This window comes from Salmo salar, chromosome ssa09, assembly GCF_905237065.1.
Source record: "Salmo salar chromosome ssa09, Ssal_v3.1, whole genome shotgun sequence".
Lineage (NCBI taxonomy): Eukaryota > Metazoa > Chordata > Actinopteri > Salmoniformes > Salmonidae > Salmo > Salmo salar.
This window is the reverse complement of record NC_059450.1, coordinates 95,672,262-95,689,302: the sequence shown is the minus strand read 5'-3', so window position 1 is coordinate 95,689,302 and position 17,041 is coordinate 95,672,262. Positions and strand designations below refer to the sequence as shown.

At 39.5% G+C, this 17,041-nt stretch overlaps 1 protein-coding gene across 2 annotated transcripts in view; it reads right to left on the bottom strand.

Moving 5' to 3' along the window:
• LOC106612267 (protocadherin-11 X-linked) overlaps positions 1-17,041 on the bottom strand; it is a 267,425-nt gene that overhangs the window by 77,520 nt on the left and 172,864 nt on the right. Inside the window, exons 5-6 of one of the 2 annotated variants that reach the window (XM_045724242.1) lie at positions 15,602-15,637; positions 4,880-5,078 (exon numbers count right to left, since the gene is read on the bottom strand). In XM_045724242.1, coding sequence (XP_045580198.1) covers positions 4,880-5,078; positions 15,602-15,637 — 235 coding nt within the window. The remainder of the gene's footprint in view (positions 1-4,879; positions 5,079-15,601; positions 15,638-17,041) is intronic. The other variant, XM_045724243.1, reaches the window with a different exon arrangement.

Sequence of the window (17,041 nt, the reverse complement as noted above, 5' to 3'; positions counted from 1 at the left end):
TTCCCAGAGAGATACTCAGTCCAACGTTGACATTCAAGACCTTGCTCATACCAAGCACATTTCAGAATACAAAGCCTTAGAAGTTGGCCTGTTTACTCCTATCCCTACACCCCTGTTTACTCCATCTCTCTGCCCTTTCCCCCATTCCTTCTTTCCCTTGTTCTTGCTTTTTACAAATTGAGACGACGAGATAAGAGATTGCCCCTACCATGGCAGCCTGCTTCCCATTGATAAAACCATATCTAATTAATCTAGGGCCCCCCGTGACACCAATGCACTCATCTCTGAGTCTGTCAACAGAGAGAGAGAGAGAGAGAGAGAGAGAATCTGTCTCTTCATTTTCTCCTTTAGAACCGGGAACAAAAGTGTCACGTTTTATCTGTGAACTTTTTTGGGGGAGAGGATATTGGACTGGATGAGTCAGTTGTCTTCCCATGTTCTTGGCAAAACATACATGTCAACCGGTCTCCAGGTTTTCTTTACTTGTGTAGTAGCGATGTGTCCGGTGAATCAAACCTGTATTTTGCTACTTAACCTGTTAGGGCTAGGGGGCAGTATTGACACGGCCGGATAAAAAACGTACCTGATTTAATCTGGTTACTACTCCTGCCCAGTAACTAGAATATGCATATAATTATTGGCTTTGGATAGAAAACACCCTAAAGTTTCTAAAACTGTTTGAATGGTGTCTGTGAGTAAAACAGAACTCATATGGCAGGCCAAAACCTGAGAAGATTCCATGCAGGAAGTGGCCTGTCTGACAAGTTGTTGTTCATCTTGGCTCTTTTTATTGAAGACTGAGGATCTTTGCTATAACGTGACACTTCCTACGGCTCCCATAGGCTCTCAGAGCCCGGGAAAAAGCGGAATGATATCGAGGCAGCCTCTGGCTGAAACACATTATCGCGTTTGGCAAGTGGCCGATCAGAGTACTATGGGCTTAGGCACGTGCCCGAGTCGACCCCATGCTTTATTTTCGTTCGTCTGTTTACCTAAACGCAGAATCCCGGTCGGAATATTATCGCTTTTTTACGAGAAAAATGGCATAAAAATTGATTTTAAACAGCGGTTGACATGCTTCGAAGTACGGTAATGGAATATTTCAATTTTTTGGGTCGCGAAATGCGCCATGCTCGTCACCCTTATTTACCCTTTCGGATAGTGTCTTGAACGCACGAACAAAACGCCGCTATTTGGATATAACAATGGATTATTTGGGACCAAACCAACATTTGTTATTGAAGTAGAAGTCCTGGGAGTGCATTCTGACGAAGAACAGCAAAGGTAATAACATTTTTCTTATAGTAAATCTGACTTTGGTGAGTGCTAAACTTGCTGGGTGTCTAAATAGCTAGCCCTGTGATGCCAGGCTATCTACTGAGAATATTGCAAAATGTGCTTTCACCGAAAAGCTATTTTAAAATCGGACATATCGAGTGCATAGAGGAGTTCTGGATCTATAATTCTTAAAATAATTGTTATGCTTTTTGTGAACGTTTATCGTGAGTAATTTAGTAAATTCGCCGGCAGTGTTCGGTGGGAATGCTAGTCACATGCTAGTCACATGCTAATGTAAAAAGCTGGTTTTTGATATAAATATGAACTTGATTGAACAAAACATGCATGTATTGTATAACATAATGTCCTAGGGTTGTCATCTGATGAAGATCATCAAAGGTTAGTGCTGCATTTAGCTGTGGTTTGGGTTTATGTGACATTATATGCTAGCTTGAAAAATGGGTGTCTGATTATTTCTGGCTGGGTACTCTGCTGACATAATCTAATGTTTTGCTTTCGTTGTAAAGCCTTTTTGAAATCGGACAGTGTGGTTAGATTAACGAGAGTCTTGTCTTTAAAATGGTGTAAAATAGTCATATGTTTGAAAAATTAAAGTTTTTGCATTTTTGAGGTATTTCAATAACGCGCCACAGGATTACACTGGCTGTTGAGTAGAGGTTAAAAAAAACATATCTACAGCACTTAACTGTTCTGGTACGTCATAAAACCAAGGTTACTTTTGAACATCATGAACTAATCCTACTCTGCTATACAGCAATTCCTAGTACTTTGACATTAATTACATTTGGTGTGAGAGAAAATACAATGAAAAGGGGGACTGTTTAACTACACAGTGTTAAGGACGACTTTCTGATCAAATGACTGGTCATGTTATTCTTCTTTTAATATTGCTTTCATTCCAGGACCACATGACATCAATGTAAGGATTATATATAAATATACATGTTAAAATTACCATGACATTCTCCAATCTCCAACTAACGTGCAGCACATTGTCTTCTAAGGGAATCGACCATGTAATAGAGACAGTATTTCACTGTTTGAGAAGGCAGTTTAACGAAGCACAAGATGTTTACATCATTGAATATTAATCAAAAGGTGAGCAGCAATTACATCCAAATATAAATCATAATTACTATGAATCACCGTTATCGTCATGGGTATGATTTTTATAGAAAGCAGCTGAGTAGGAGCAGGATGATTTGCTTGGATGGGGAAAATAACATCTTTCTAACTGGTTATTATCATCATCAGAGATGTCTCTCTATTCTGTTCGCTTGGTCTATTAACATCTATCTAACTGGTTATTATCATCATCAGAGATGTCTCTCTATTCTGTTCGCTTGGTCTATTAACATCTATCTAACTGGTTATTATCATCATCAGAGATGTCTCTCTATTCTGTCCGCTTGGTTTAATAACATTTATCTAACTGGTTATTATCATCAGAGATGTCTCTCTATTCTGTTCGCTTGGTCTCACCAACAGAAAGTACATCACAAAATACAAAGATCCCAAATACTATGTATGTAAATTGCAGTCTATTGTCGGATGCCACCCATATTTTCTAATGTTTAACAAATGCATTCACATTCACACTAGTCCTGACACCCGAGGGTTCTGTCAGAGCAGCACCAGAGAGGACAGAGTCCTGACACCCGAGGGTTCTGTCAGAGCAGCACCAGAGAGGACAGAGTCCTGACACCCGAGGGTTCTGTCAGAGCAGCACCAGAGAGGACAGATGTATGCAGGCAGATGGAGGAGGAGCGGGTGTTCTCTCACTTATAGCCAAGACACAAAGGATACAATGTACATGTAGGTGCAGGCAAAACAACCAGTGTTCACCTTGTTCTGTCTTCTGAGGGGGAAAAAAAGTACGTAAAGAAGAAAATTGAGTCGCCGCTGACAACAGGAGACGTGGATGGTAATTCATCCATATCATTGATGTGTAGGACACAGACACAGGGAGAGGTAGGTAGTTGAGGGAGATCTATGCTGACTCCCCTCCCTATTGTTCTGTGATTATAGGGTGGAGGTTTTCTCAGAATCAAGGCAGATGCCATTGTGTTTTCAGGCAGCTCACGCGACCTTGTGACTCCCCTATTTTTCAAAACGTATTAGGGCTTTTCATCACAAGGTCAAAGAGAAAGTAACTACCAGATATTTAGATTGGAGTAGAAGATTGTAATCACCATTATAATTGAGATGCTGATAGAGTGCTCCTCCCTTAGTTAACCCCTTATATAATGCTGATTGAGACTCTTTATATAGTTAACCCCTTATATAATGCTGATAGAGACTCTTATATAGTTAACCCCTTATACAATGCTGATAAAGACTCTTATATAGTTAACCCCTTATATAATGCTGATAGAGACTTTTATATAGTTAACCCCTTATATAATGCTGATAGAGACTCTTTATATAGTTAACCCCTTATATAATGCTGATAGAGTGCTCCTCCTATAGTTAACCCCTTATATAATGTTGATAGAGACTCTTTATATAGTTAACCCTTTATATAATGCTGCTAGAGACTCCTCCTATAGTTAACCCCTTATATAATGTTGATTGAGACTCTTTATATAGTTAACCCCTTATATAATGCTGATAGAGACTCTTATATAGTTAACCCCTTATATAATGCTGATAGAGACTCTTTATATAGTTAACCCTTTATATAATGCTGCTAGAGACTCCTCCTATAGTTAACCCCTTCTATAATGCTGATAGAGACTCTTTATATAGTTAACCCTTTATATAATGCTGCTAGAGACTCCTCCTATAGTTAACCCCTTATATAATGCTGATAGAGACTCTTTATATAGTTAACCCCTTATATAATGCTGATAGAGACTCTTATATAGTTAACCCCTTATATAATGTTGATTGAGACTCTTTATATAGTTAACCCCTTATATAATGCTGATTGAGACTCTTTATATAGTTAACCCCTTATATAATGCTGATAGAGACTCTTATATAGTTAACCCCTTATATAATGCTGATAGAGACTCTTTATATAGTTAACCCCTTCTATAACGCTGCAAGAGGCTCATCCTATAGTTAACCCCTTATATAATGCTGATAGAGACTCTTTATATAGTTAACCCTTTATATAATGCTGCTAGAGACTCCTCCTATAGTTAACCCCTTATATAATGCTGATTGAGACTCTTTATATAGTTAACCCCTTATATAATGCTGATGGAGTGCTCCTCCTATAGTTAATTATAGAAGATAAAACATGATTAATTAGAATGGCTAGTTTATTGGCCAGACCAAGCTGCTCTTAGCCAAGGGTCAGGTCTTTCTTGAAAATATATATATTTTGACCTCCTTATTTAATGGACTGTAGGGAAAATTGACCATAACATTTTATGTCCTTCTTGTTCAAGTACATAAAGATACAATAGCGTGCTCTTCTTATAAGATAAACCATGTGATGAATATATCAAGGCCAGTTTATTACAGAGAGAAGCTCTTTCCCTGGTCTTCAACGGTATGTTGAACTCAATGGGACAACCTGGTAAAATAAACAAAAGGAAAGATAGTAAATCCTTGGACAGTAGCCACTTACTGGACTCAGGGTCAGAGTTTCCGTCTCCCTCGGTGCGGCTGTTGGGCGAGGTCTGTTGGTAGTACTCTTCCTGGGGGAAGCCGAGGGGGAGAGGCTGAGTGGTGCTGGCAGTGCTGCTGGGCTCGTGGTCCCCTAGACCACTGTCGCTACAGCTCTCCTGAGAACCGTCCGGGAGGTGGAACGTCACGCGACGCTGAGTCTGATGGAAACACACCAAAACACAACGTTAATTTAACATCACTGGTGGTTGGTCTAAAAACACACAACACCAAAACAGTACGTAACTGTAATACTTTAACATCACACAATGCTGGAAACACAACGTTCATTTAACGTCACGTGATGCTGGGTCTGGAGGGAAACACATGGAAACACAACACTCATTTAACGTCACGTGATGCTGGGTCTGGAGGGAAACACATGGAAACACAACGCTCATTTAACGTCACACAATGCTTGGTCTGGAGGGAAACACAAGGTTCATTTAACGTCACGTGATGCTGGGTCTGGAGGGAAACACAAGGTTCATTTAACGTCACACAATGCTGGGTCTGGAGGGAAACACAAGGTTCATTTAACGTCACACAATGCTGGGTCTGGAGGGAAACACAAGGTTCATTTAACGTCACACAATGCTGGGTCTGGAGGGAAACACATGGAAACAATGCTCATTTAACGTCACACAGTCCTGGGTCTGGAGGGAAACACAAGGTTCATTTAACGTCACGTGACGCTTGGTCTGGAGGGAAACACAACGTTAATTTAACGCCACACAATGCTTGGTCTGGAGGGAAACACATGGAAACACAACGTTCATTAAACGTCACATGATGCTTGGTCTGGAGGGAAACGCATGGAAACACAACGTTCATTTAACGTCACGTGATGCTTGGTCTGGAGGGAAACACATGGAAACACAACGTTCATTTAACATCACATGATGCTTGGTCTGAAAACACCACAGAACAATATGTTTTTTCATATGTTTCGGTATGGTGGACAATGCTGGTATGTTCAGCTGCAGAGGGAGCTAATTCAATCACCTTGGATACGGCATTTGGGGAAAATGTCAGACTAATTGGTTGCCTATTATGGGATTGTTCTTGCATGTCTAACAAGACAAGTCTCCATCATTGTCACGTCTTCTCTGACGAATATCGTATTACGTCACGGCAGTCTAATTGATACAGTGGGCTTAGAACCTAAAATCAGCGGTCTTTTGAGATATAGCAGTCAAGGGTAATGCCATACTATTCAAAAATCAATGGTAACTACTTATAGCATAAGTCTTTTAATTGACAGGTACTGCCCATGATATGATTATAATAGATTAACCCTTTTGACGAGGCTGCACCGTGTCCTCCTTTTCCCACTGGTCCAATTTAGATAAAGGGAAGGAGGGGTGGATGAAGTGACTTTGATTAGAAAAGGTCTGTCTGAGGATTGTACCAGTTTGTAGATCTCCTCTCCTCTCAAAGGGAGTAGTTCTTTGATTTCTCTGGAGAGTTACAGAAGTTCATGTGGTGACCTTTTTCCAGGAGCACGATGGTAACACTCCATAGGGAAACCCTCCATAGGGAGGTCAATAGCCACAAATGCTAGCCGTTCTTCATGAAAAGAGAACATAGATGAGTCACATTGTAAAAAACAAAATAAAGGGTAATCCTATTTTATTTATTTTTTTACCTCCAATACATTCTACACCTTTGACTGTAATCATATTTTAAAAGGAATGAACTTAAATTAAATATTGTCAGGTCATTCTTTGCCAAGTAAAAAAAAATAAAAAAAATGCTTTAACATTGAAGACAATTAACAGTGAAATGACTGACGTGTTATTACATGCAATTTTATAAATGTGAGGAGGCTTTTGGTTACAATGGACAGTTTGGAGAAAAAGGGCAATTTCAAAGTGAATAAAATTTTCTTTTATAACACGATTCTCAGTCTCACATTGCATCTCACGAGGAAAATAAAACACTGACAACTTGATTATATTGCCCTTATAATGCTATTGTGTTTCAGTTGGTATTCAATCTATTATTCAGACTGATTAGAACAAATGTTTCATTAAAACATATCATAGCCTCACCACAATAATCTACATTTTCTCCATCTCTAGAGCGGCTATAGCAATACGAGATTTCTGAATGAAAAACAACATTAACACATGGGTCTTTATGCTCACGGGGGGGTCGTCTGTGCCTCTTTGGAAAAGTACTTGCCCTCCACCACTGTGGTATAGAGATAAAGCCCTTGTTGTTCTTTGATAAGGCAGACAGGGGAGAAAAACATAATTGGGGTAGAGAGGGAGAAAAAAATCTTGGCTCAAAGGAGGTCCCAGCGCTGCCAAAAACAGAGATCCACAAACAGCTTACCAGTTCATTTAGGACTATCAGAGGGTTGACTAAACTAAATCCTTACAATTAAAACGCTGAAAGAAGAACTGCTTTATGATGCCATTATGAGCAAAAAGGAAGAAAGAAAAGTATTTCCTTCATTAAATCGAGTGTATGTGTGGGTGTGTGTGTATTAATGAGCATTGAAAAGACAGGTTTCCAGGACTACCACCAGCGTGTGGAGAGAATTCTCCTTTATACTTCACAGTCACTAAACACCTCTAAGATCTGTTTTTGTTGTGCTAATCGCCTCAAGTAAATTACTTGTCAAGCTTGTCAGTCGATTACCCTTTTTCCAAAAACTGAAGCCAAAAGTATTCAATTGGCCTTAAGGTTAGGTAAAGGTTTGATAGGATCAATAAGAGAAGGGACTGTTTAGCGAGTCCTTCCGTTAAAGATAACATGGCCGGCAATTTATTCCACAAAGAAAGACATTCAATTATATCAGACTTGGAATATCCTGTTTTTCTCAAATGTATTCAAGCTGTTGGCTTCACCTCCACATCAATGTCAACCTGTTGGCTACTCCACCACAGCAATGTCAAGAAGTTAACTACTCCACCCCAGCAATGTCAAGCTGTTGACCACTCCACCACAGCAATGTCAAGAAGTTGACTACTCCGCCACAGCAATGTCAAGCTATTGACTACTCCACCACAGAAGTATGATTTGACTACTCCATCACAGTAATAGCTGTTGACTACTCCACCACAGTAATATCTGTTGACTACTCCACCACAGAAGTATCATTTGACTACTCCACCACTGTAATAGCTGTTGACTACTCCACCACAGTAATATCTGTTGACTACTCCATTACAGTAATATCTGTTGACTACTCCATCACAGTAATATCTGTTGACTACTCCATCACAATAATATCTGTTGACTACTCCACCACATTAATATCTGTTGACTACTCCACCACAGTAATATCTGTTGACTACTCCACCACAGTAATATCTGTTGACTCCTCCACCACAGTATTATCTGTTGACTACTCCACCACAGTAATATCTGTTGACTATTCCACCACAGTAATATCTGTTGACTACTCCACCACAGTAATATCTGTTGACTACTCCACCACAGTAATATCTGTTGACTACTCCACCACAGTAATATCTGTTGACTACTCCACCACAGGAATGTCAAGTCTTTATAGAAGGGAAGGTACAAAATTATAGTTACAGAGTTTTGGCAGCTCCATGAGAAGCTGCCTGCATCCTAAATCACAACTTATTCCCTATATAGTGCACTACTTTTGACCATGGCACATAGTGCTCTGTTTAAAAGAAGTGCACAATAGGGAATAGGGGGTCATTTGGGATGCAGGCGCCCACTTCCTCTCCACATGTTTGTAATTTATTTGAGTCTTTCTGCTCCGACAATGACAGCCAGGGTTGATTAAAACAAACAGATGTTCTATATAATTAGGACATAATCATAGTGTGGAGGTTTGGTATCTCTGTCAGATGTTTATACAAACTGAATTCAGGACTTGTGCAAAGGTGTAAAAATATAAATCAACTGAGTTTTTTAAATCTGCACAAAAAACTGATCGAGAGAGGCTCAAGATAAGTGTATGTTTATTTTAACAATAGGCTTCATGTGCTTTTCATGGTTTGGTCTTTCTTTTATAAGTATTGTGTTGAGAGAAAATATATGGTGTACGTATTTGTTAAAGCATTACTACTTATTCTAAAGAACATGCCAGAAATCCAGAAATCAAACGCAAGCTGGTGTAAGAGATATCAAGACCAAACACAGTGCCAGACAAAACAGTGCCTTGAAAACTATGTGCATAGAGAGAGATGATAAAAAAAACAGGAGAAACAAGCCAAGTTCTTTAACAAGTCAGCCCTATCCAACCTAAAGCCACTCTCTTGGTAGCAAACCAGACAATGTGCAGATGGACCTGAGATTCACGGTGGGGTGAGGGATTAGGAATCCCTTGAGTAGAGGAGTTACTGTAGATTAGCATATACATTTTACATTTACATTTACATTTAAGTCATTTAGCAGACAGATATACTATACAGCACCTCATCCAGGGGGGGAAGACACAGCTCAATGAGTTACCTAGCTACCTTCTCTCGCCTATACACTTCTACATCTCAAAATCACACATGAGAGACAGAGGGAAACCGTGTTGCATGACAACAGCAGGCTGCCTTCCAACCCCCCCATCCCTTTTGAATGATAAACAGGGTTCACTTTAGGAGTGGATTAGAGCACTTTAGGTGTGGCTCAGTTGCAACGCCAGGGTTGTGGGTTCGATTCCCACAGGGGACCAGTATGGAGAAAAAATGTATGAAATGTGTGCATTCACTACTGTAAGTCGCTCTGGATAAGAGTGTCTGTTAAATGACTAAAAATGTAAATGTAAAATATATGAGTTGCTGTCTAAGATAAAGATCATCCTGGGATGCATCACCTAAACATGGACCAAATGTGTTTGATGAAAATGTAGCTTTTTTTCATCAACTAGCTATCTGCGAAAACAATTGCTATATATATATATATATATATATATATATATATATATATATATATATATATACAGTGGGTTCAGAAAGTATTCATACCCCTAGACTTGTTCCACATTTTCTTGTATTACAGCCTGAATTCAAAATGGATTAAATATAATTTTCTCACCCATCTACATACAATACCACACAATGTCAAAGTGAAAACGTGTTTTTAGAGATGTTTGCAAATTCATAAAAAATAAAATAAAGAAATATCTAATTTACGTAAGTATTCACGCTCCTGAGTCGATACATGTTAGAATACCCTTTGGCAGCGATTACAGCTGTGAGTCTTCCTCGGTAAGTCTATGAGTTTTACACACCTGGATTGTACAATATTTGCACATTATTATTAATACATTCTTCAATCTCTGTCAACCTGGTTGTTTCTTTGCTAGACAGCCATTTCCAAGTCTTGCCATACATTTTCAAGACGATTTAAGTCAAACTGTAACTAGGCCACTCAGGAACATTCAATGTCGTCTTGGTAAGCAACTTTAGTGTATATTTGGTGTTGTGTTTTTAGTTATTGTCCTGCTGAAAGGTGCATTTGTCTCCCAGTGTCTGTTGGAAAGCAGACTGAACCATGTTTTCCTCTAGGATTTTGCCTTTCCTAAAAAAAAATGTTTATTCAGTACAGGCTTCGTTATTTTCACTCTGTCATTTAGGTTAGTATTGTGGAGTAACTACAATGTTGTTGATCTATCCTCAGTTTTCTCCTATCACAACCATTAAACTCTGTAACTGTTTTAAGGTCACCATTGGCCTCATGGTGAAAATCCCTGAGTGATGTTCTTCCTCTCTGGCAACTGAGTTAGAAAGGACATCTGTATCTTTGTAATAACTGTTTGTATTGACACACCATTCAAAGTGTAATTAATAACTTCACCACGCTCTGAAAGACTCATGTGAAGGCCAAATTACAGAGGAGAACCTCTTGATGCAATTAAATCCTTTAAGATTTGGGAAAACTCAAGGGCTGGATGGCATACCAGTTGAGTTATACCAAACCTTTTTTTGATGTTCTCAGAGGACCGTTATTAGCATGTTTTAACCACTCCTAGAAAAATTGTAGATTAACAGATACTCAACAAGAAGGTCTGATTTCATTATTACTGAAACAGGATCCAAGGGGTAAATATAAAGATCCAGTCAATTTAAAAATGTTGAGTTCCCTTACACTTCAGTGTTGCGATGCAAAAATTCGAGCAAAATGCATAGCACGTAGAATTAAAAAAGTATTGTCAGATATTATTAATTCTAATCAGACAGTTTCTTTTTTTACATGGACGACAACTGGAAACAATAGAGCACTATGAAGAATCTGGAAACCAGGTCTGGTATTCATAGCTGACTGTAATATTTCAATTTTGGAGAATCTCTTAATACTTATTCTCAGAAAATATTAAACTGTCAAGATGAGGTTGTCCACTATCGGCAAATCTATTTAATATGGCCTTTGAAATGTTAGCTATTAAAACCATTCCAAACAATAATATCAAGGGGTTAGAAATCCAGGGCTTTAAAACAAACATGTCATTATTTGCTGATAATTAACGCTTTCTTTAAATCCACAATTTGGATCCCTCCACCGCCTCATTGAGGATCGAAATACTTTTTCTAACCTCTCTTGATTAAAACCAAACTATGATCAGTGTACTATGTTACGTATTGGATCACACAAAAATACAACCTTTGTGTTACAGTATAGTTTACCAATAAAATGGTCTGACGGTGATGTGGACATACTCAGTATACATACCTGAAAGAAAGAAATGATCTCACTACAGTACATTTTAATAGAAAGTTTGCAAAATGATCTTGCTACCATGGAAAGGAAAATACCTGTCCATCTCTGGAAAAATCACCCTGATTAACTCTTTAGTCATATCCCAGTTTACCCTGATTAACTCCTTAGTCATATCCCAGTTTACCCTGATTAACTCTTTAGTCATATCCCAGTTTACCCTGATTAACTCTTTAGTCATATCCCAGTTTACCTATTGTCTTATGGTCTTGCTTACACCTAGCGACATGTTTTTTAAACTATTATCTGCCAAAAATATTCCACTTTATTTGGATCGTCAAGCCAGACGAAATTAAACGGGTGTTTTTCTATAATGAATATGAATTTGAAGGGCAGAAATGTTTAAATATTAAAGCATTAGACCTCTCACTAAAGGTGTCAGTCATACAAAAGTTATACATAAAACTGGTTCTCTAGCAGATTAGTAGGAATGTCTCACCCCATGTTCAAGAATGGCCTTTATCCCTTTTTTTCAGATTACAACTTATGGTTGATCTCTAAAATATCGCTATTTTTAAAACAAGCCATTGAAAATTGGTTTCAAGTTCAGTTTAATCCACCAGAAAATACAGAATAAATAATATAACAAATATTGTGGTTAAACTCAAATATACTAATGGGAAAAAAACATGATTAAAAATAAAATAAAAATAGGTATAATCTTTGTAAATTATATCACAAATAGGACTAGTGGCATTATGCCAAGAATGTGAAAAGCTGTCATCAAGGCAAGGGGTGGCTACTTGGAAGAATCTAAAATCTAAAACATATTTTCATTTGTTTAACACTTTTTTGTTTACTACATGATTCCATACGTATTATTTCATAGTTTTGATTTCTTCACTACTATTCTACAATGTAGAAAATATACTGCTCAAAAAAATAAAGGGAACACTTAAACAACACAATGTAACTCCAAGTCAATCACACTTCTCTGAAATCAAACTGTCCACTTAGGAAGCAACACTGATTGACAATAAACTTCACATGCTGTTGTGCAAATGGAATAGACAACAGGTGGAAATTACAGGCAATTAGCAAGACACCCCCAATAAAGGAGTGGTTCTGCAGGTGGGGACCACAGACCACTTCTCAGATCCTATGCTTCCTGGCTGATGTTTTGGTCACTTTTGAATGCTGGTGGTGCTTTCACTCTAGTGGTAGCATGAGACGGAGTCTACAACCCACACAAGTGGCTCAGGTAGTGCAGCTCATCCAGGATGGCACATCAATGCGAGCTGTGGCAAGAAGGTTTGCTGTGTCTGTCAGCGTAGTGTCCAGAGCATGGAGGCGCTACCAGGAGACAGGCCAGTACATCAGGAGACGTGGAGGAGGCCGTAGGAGGGCAACAACCCAGCAGCAGGACCGCTACCTCCGCCTTTGTGCAAGGAGGAGCAGGAGGAGCACTGCCAGAGCCCTGCAAAATGACCTCCAGCAGGCCACAAATGTGCATGTGTCTGCTCAAACGGTCAGAAACAGACTCCATGAGGGTGGTATGAGGGCCCGACGTCCACAGGTGGGGGTTGTGCTTACAGCCCAACACCGTGCAGGACGTTTGGCATTTGCCAGAGAACACCAAGATTGGCTAATTCGCCACTGGCGCCCTGTGCTCTTCACAGATGAAAGCAGGTTCACACTGAGCACGTGACAGAGTCTGGAGAAGCCGTGGAGAACGTTCTGCTGCCTGCAACATCCTCCAGCATGACCGGTTTGGCGATGGGTCAGTCATGGTGTGGGGTGGCATTTCTTTGGGGGGCCGCACAGCGCTCCATGTGCTCGCCAGAGGTAGCCTGACTGCCATTAGGTACCGAGATGAGATCCTCAGACCCCTTGTGAGACCATATGGTGGTGCGGTTGGCCCTGGGTTCCTCCTAATGCAAGACAATGCTAGACCTCATGTGGCTGGAGTGTGTCAGCAGTTCCTGCAAGAGGAAGGCATTGATGCTATGGACTGGCCCGCCCGTTCCCCAGACCTGAATCCAATTGAGCACATCTGGGACATCATGTCTCGCTCCATCCACCAATGCCACGTTGCACCACAGACTGTCCAGGAGTTGGTGGATGCTTTAGTCCAGGTCTGGGAGGAGATCCCTCAGGAGACCATCCGCCACCTCATCAGGAGCATGCCCAGGCGTTGTAGGGAGGTCATACAGGCACGTGGAGGCCACACACACTACTGAGCCTCATTTTGACTTGTTTTAAGGACATTACATCAAAGTTGGATCAGCCTGTAGTGTAGTTTTCCACTTTAATTTTGAGTGTGACTCCAAATCCAGACCTCCATGGGTTGATAAATTGGATTTCCATTGATTATTTTTGTGTGATTTTGTTGTCAGCACATTCAACTATGTAAAGAAAAAGTATTTAATAAGATTATTTCTTTCATTCAGATCTAGGATGTGTTGTTTAAGTGTTCCCTTTATTTTTTTGAGCAGTGTAGTTTTAAAAAACTAAGAAAAACCCTTGAATGAGTAGGCATGTCCAAACTTTTGACTGATACTGTATAAATAGTGGATTTTAGTAGTATGTCCTTCTCTGTAGACCACTTATATCAGTGAACTATGTCTTGATCTACTACAGTTCCACAGCAAGGAGGATCTAAAACATGGCAAAATAAACCAGAACACCATTCACCAACAACCATCTCTCCACAGTCCAGATCATAGTGCAAGCCTGCTCAGTAGTAGAACAAGTATATTTTACCCTCTGCATCCCTGCAATGTACGGTTGAGATGAAGCCTGAAGAAAACATTGTCCTTGTTAAATATTGTGTAATGCATCACTTTTATATGATTCATATGAATATCAATTTTCCTTGTCAGGACAGTAATTACTTCATCATTAGAGCTCTGGCCATGAGAACTATGTAATGGAGGACGGTCAGTGAACCAGTCACGAGATGAGTAACCTTGACTGAGACCTGGAGACTTGGATTAGCTCTCCAAGCTAAAGGCTAGACTTTAGTTCAAACGGGTTAACACTGTATTGTGGTGAGTCTTGCAGGAGGCCGGGTTTCATCCCTGCCGGGCAGATACGGAGAAGCTCAAGGCTTTACATGTAGAATTCAGTGAACTGAACTTGGGTTAAGTGTTGCAATATACAATATGTGAGAAAAATGGATTTATTGTAAAACAACGAAAGTGAAAAATAGATGAAAGGTAACAAAAGACACGAAGGTCATGCGTCGCAATATAATTCCATTTGCTGTTATGTGGTCTGGCTGCTGTTAAAGCGGAAAAAAGGGTGCTGTGTCTTTTGTTGCCGTAGGAACAAGTCAGGTAGAGCTGTGCCATCAAGTGTAGAGAAACTGAGAGAATTTGAAAAGAACATTGTTTCCACTTCGCTGAGTCTTATAGTAAACTTTGAATTAGAAACTATAAAATAGAGCAATCCAAACAGAGAACGTAACACATTTCTTCAATTTCAAGAACTGAATTGAATGTATTCCGCACCTTCAGGGCTTTGATGTGGTACAAAGCAGCTCTTGAAGAAAACAACATTATTGTGAAGAAGAGTTGTCCTTTCATGACAATTAAAGAATTACCCATGCATGCAAGACAAGACAGATCTAACACCTTACAAACAACTCACAAAGTGAAATCTGCTTTAAAGGAATGTTTTTTGGTTGAAGCTACTTGTATTTCATTGACCTGACTAATGAAAAAGCGAAACCACAACTCTGTCCTTTGGTTAAACATATTGTTAATGTAAGGCTGAAAACAGTGCCATCATTACAATCTTCATCGGCTGTCTTGTTCTTTGTTTCAAAGTTAAACTGACTGGAAGCGACGGGCCCATACCATAGGGTTAATGGACGAAGAACATGGCATGGATCTCCTTCATGTATATGTACATGGAGTGGTTCCACTTCCTGAGTGTTTGCCTTAGCGTGAATATAATTGGCTTAAGGATTAATAAAATAAATGTTTTGAGAAAATGCATTGGGAAATTGTTAGGAAACGGCATGCAGTAGTGTTAGACTTACATTAGCAGAGGTTATCTTGCCGAGATGACAGACCTCCTGTAATAACACATGGTGAAATAAAGTTATTGCATGCTGTCCACGATTACATGCATGCTGCATTCAACCACACTATTGACTTTAGATGTGATTAAGAGTCATGCCTTAAAGATTTTTTTTATAGGGATTATCATCATCCCCAGGGAGACAATTGGTGTCAAATGTTATTTTAGTTATTTTGTCTGGTTGACGTTGGAAAATGCTCCGATAAATGTTTGCGATATAAGCAGGTCAAAGTTCATCTATAAGCTCAAAGATGGCTTCCTGTTTCAGAAAAAAAATCTAGCCTTCAGATCTATATTGATTTCTTAGGAAAGGAGCAAAAAGGTTGTAAGTCAAATTGTTAATACCGCTCCGTTGGAAAATATACCCTCGTAAGAAATATTCAAATGCAGAACCTGACATCACCACAACAACACAAGCCAATAATAACTGACACTCTGATGAAGATGTGTTGGCATGTCAGCGGTGAAGAAGCACTGAATATCAAATGAACCATAAACAATTAACAATAAAACAATGACAAGCTTCTAAATTGGGAACAAAAGAGGCACGCAAGGCTGCAGAATAGAGCATCCTCTCCCAGGGGACCAGATAACAGCTCATTGAGAGATAACAGTATTACATTTTTAATCACCAAATTTGTTTTTCTTTGTACTGTGTATAATAATCTGACTACATGCATTGATTTGCAAAGAAAAAAGAGAGATCTGAGGGTGAAGGGAAACATTGATGAGGAGAACAAGCTGAGAGGGTTACTGACTGAGGACTGAGGGAGAAGGGGAACACTGATGATGACAAGCTGAGAGGGTTACTGACTGATGTCTGAGGGAGAAGGGAAACATTGATGATGACAAGCTGAGAGGGTTACTGATGTCTGAGGATAAAGGGAAACATTGATGAGAAACACAAGCTGAGAGGGTTACTGACTGAGGTCTGAGGGTGAAGGGAAACATTGATGAGGAGAACAAACTAAGAGGGTTACTGACTGACAGCTGAGGGTGAAGGGAAACATTGATTGATGATGACAAGCTGAGAGAGTTACTGACTGAGGTGAAATGATTAAAGAGTACTGTATCAACACATCAAGAAACCACACCACTAAGGTGAATGATGAACAGGAACTAGGAAGTGAGTATATTTATACAGGATGTACAGTATATGTCAACAAATCAAGAGACCACACACCAAGCTATGCATTTCCTTTAGCCTATGCAAACCAATTTGCAGGCAAACCATAAGAATGCTTTGGTGAAGTTAAATTGTGTTGTCTCACAGCAGTGAAAAATAGAGCAACCTGTTAACATTCAGAAATGCGACTTAGCCTGCGGTCTGGCTAGCCAGAGGACCATACAGTATGTGTGTGCAGCCCAATAACGGAAAATTTCAGTACGTCATTGGAGC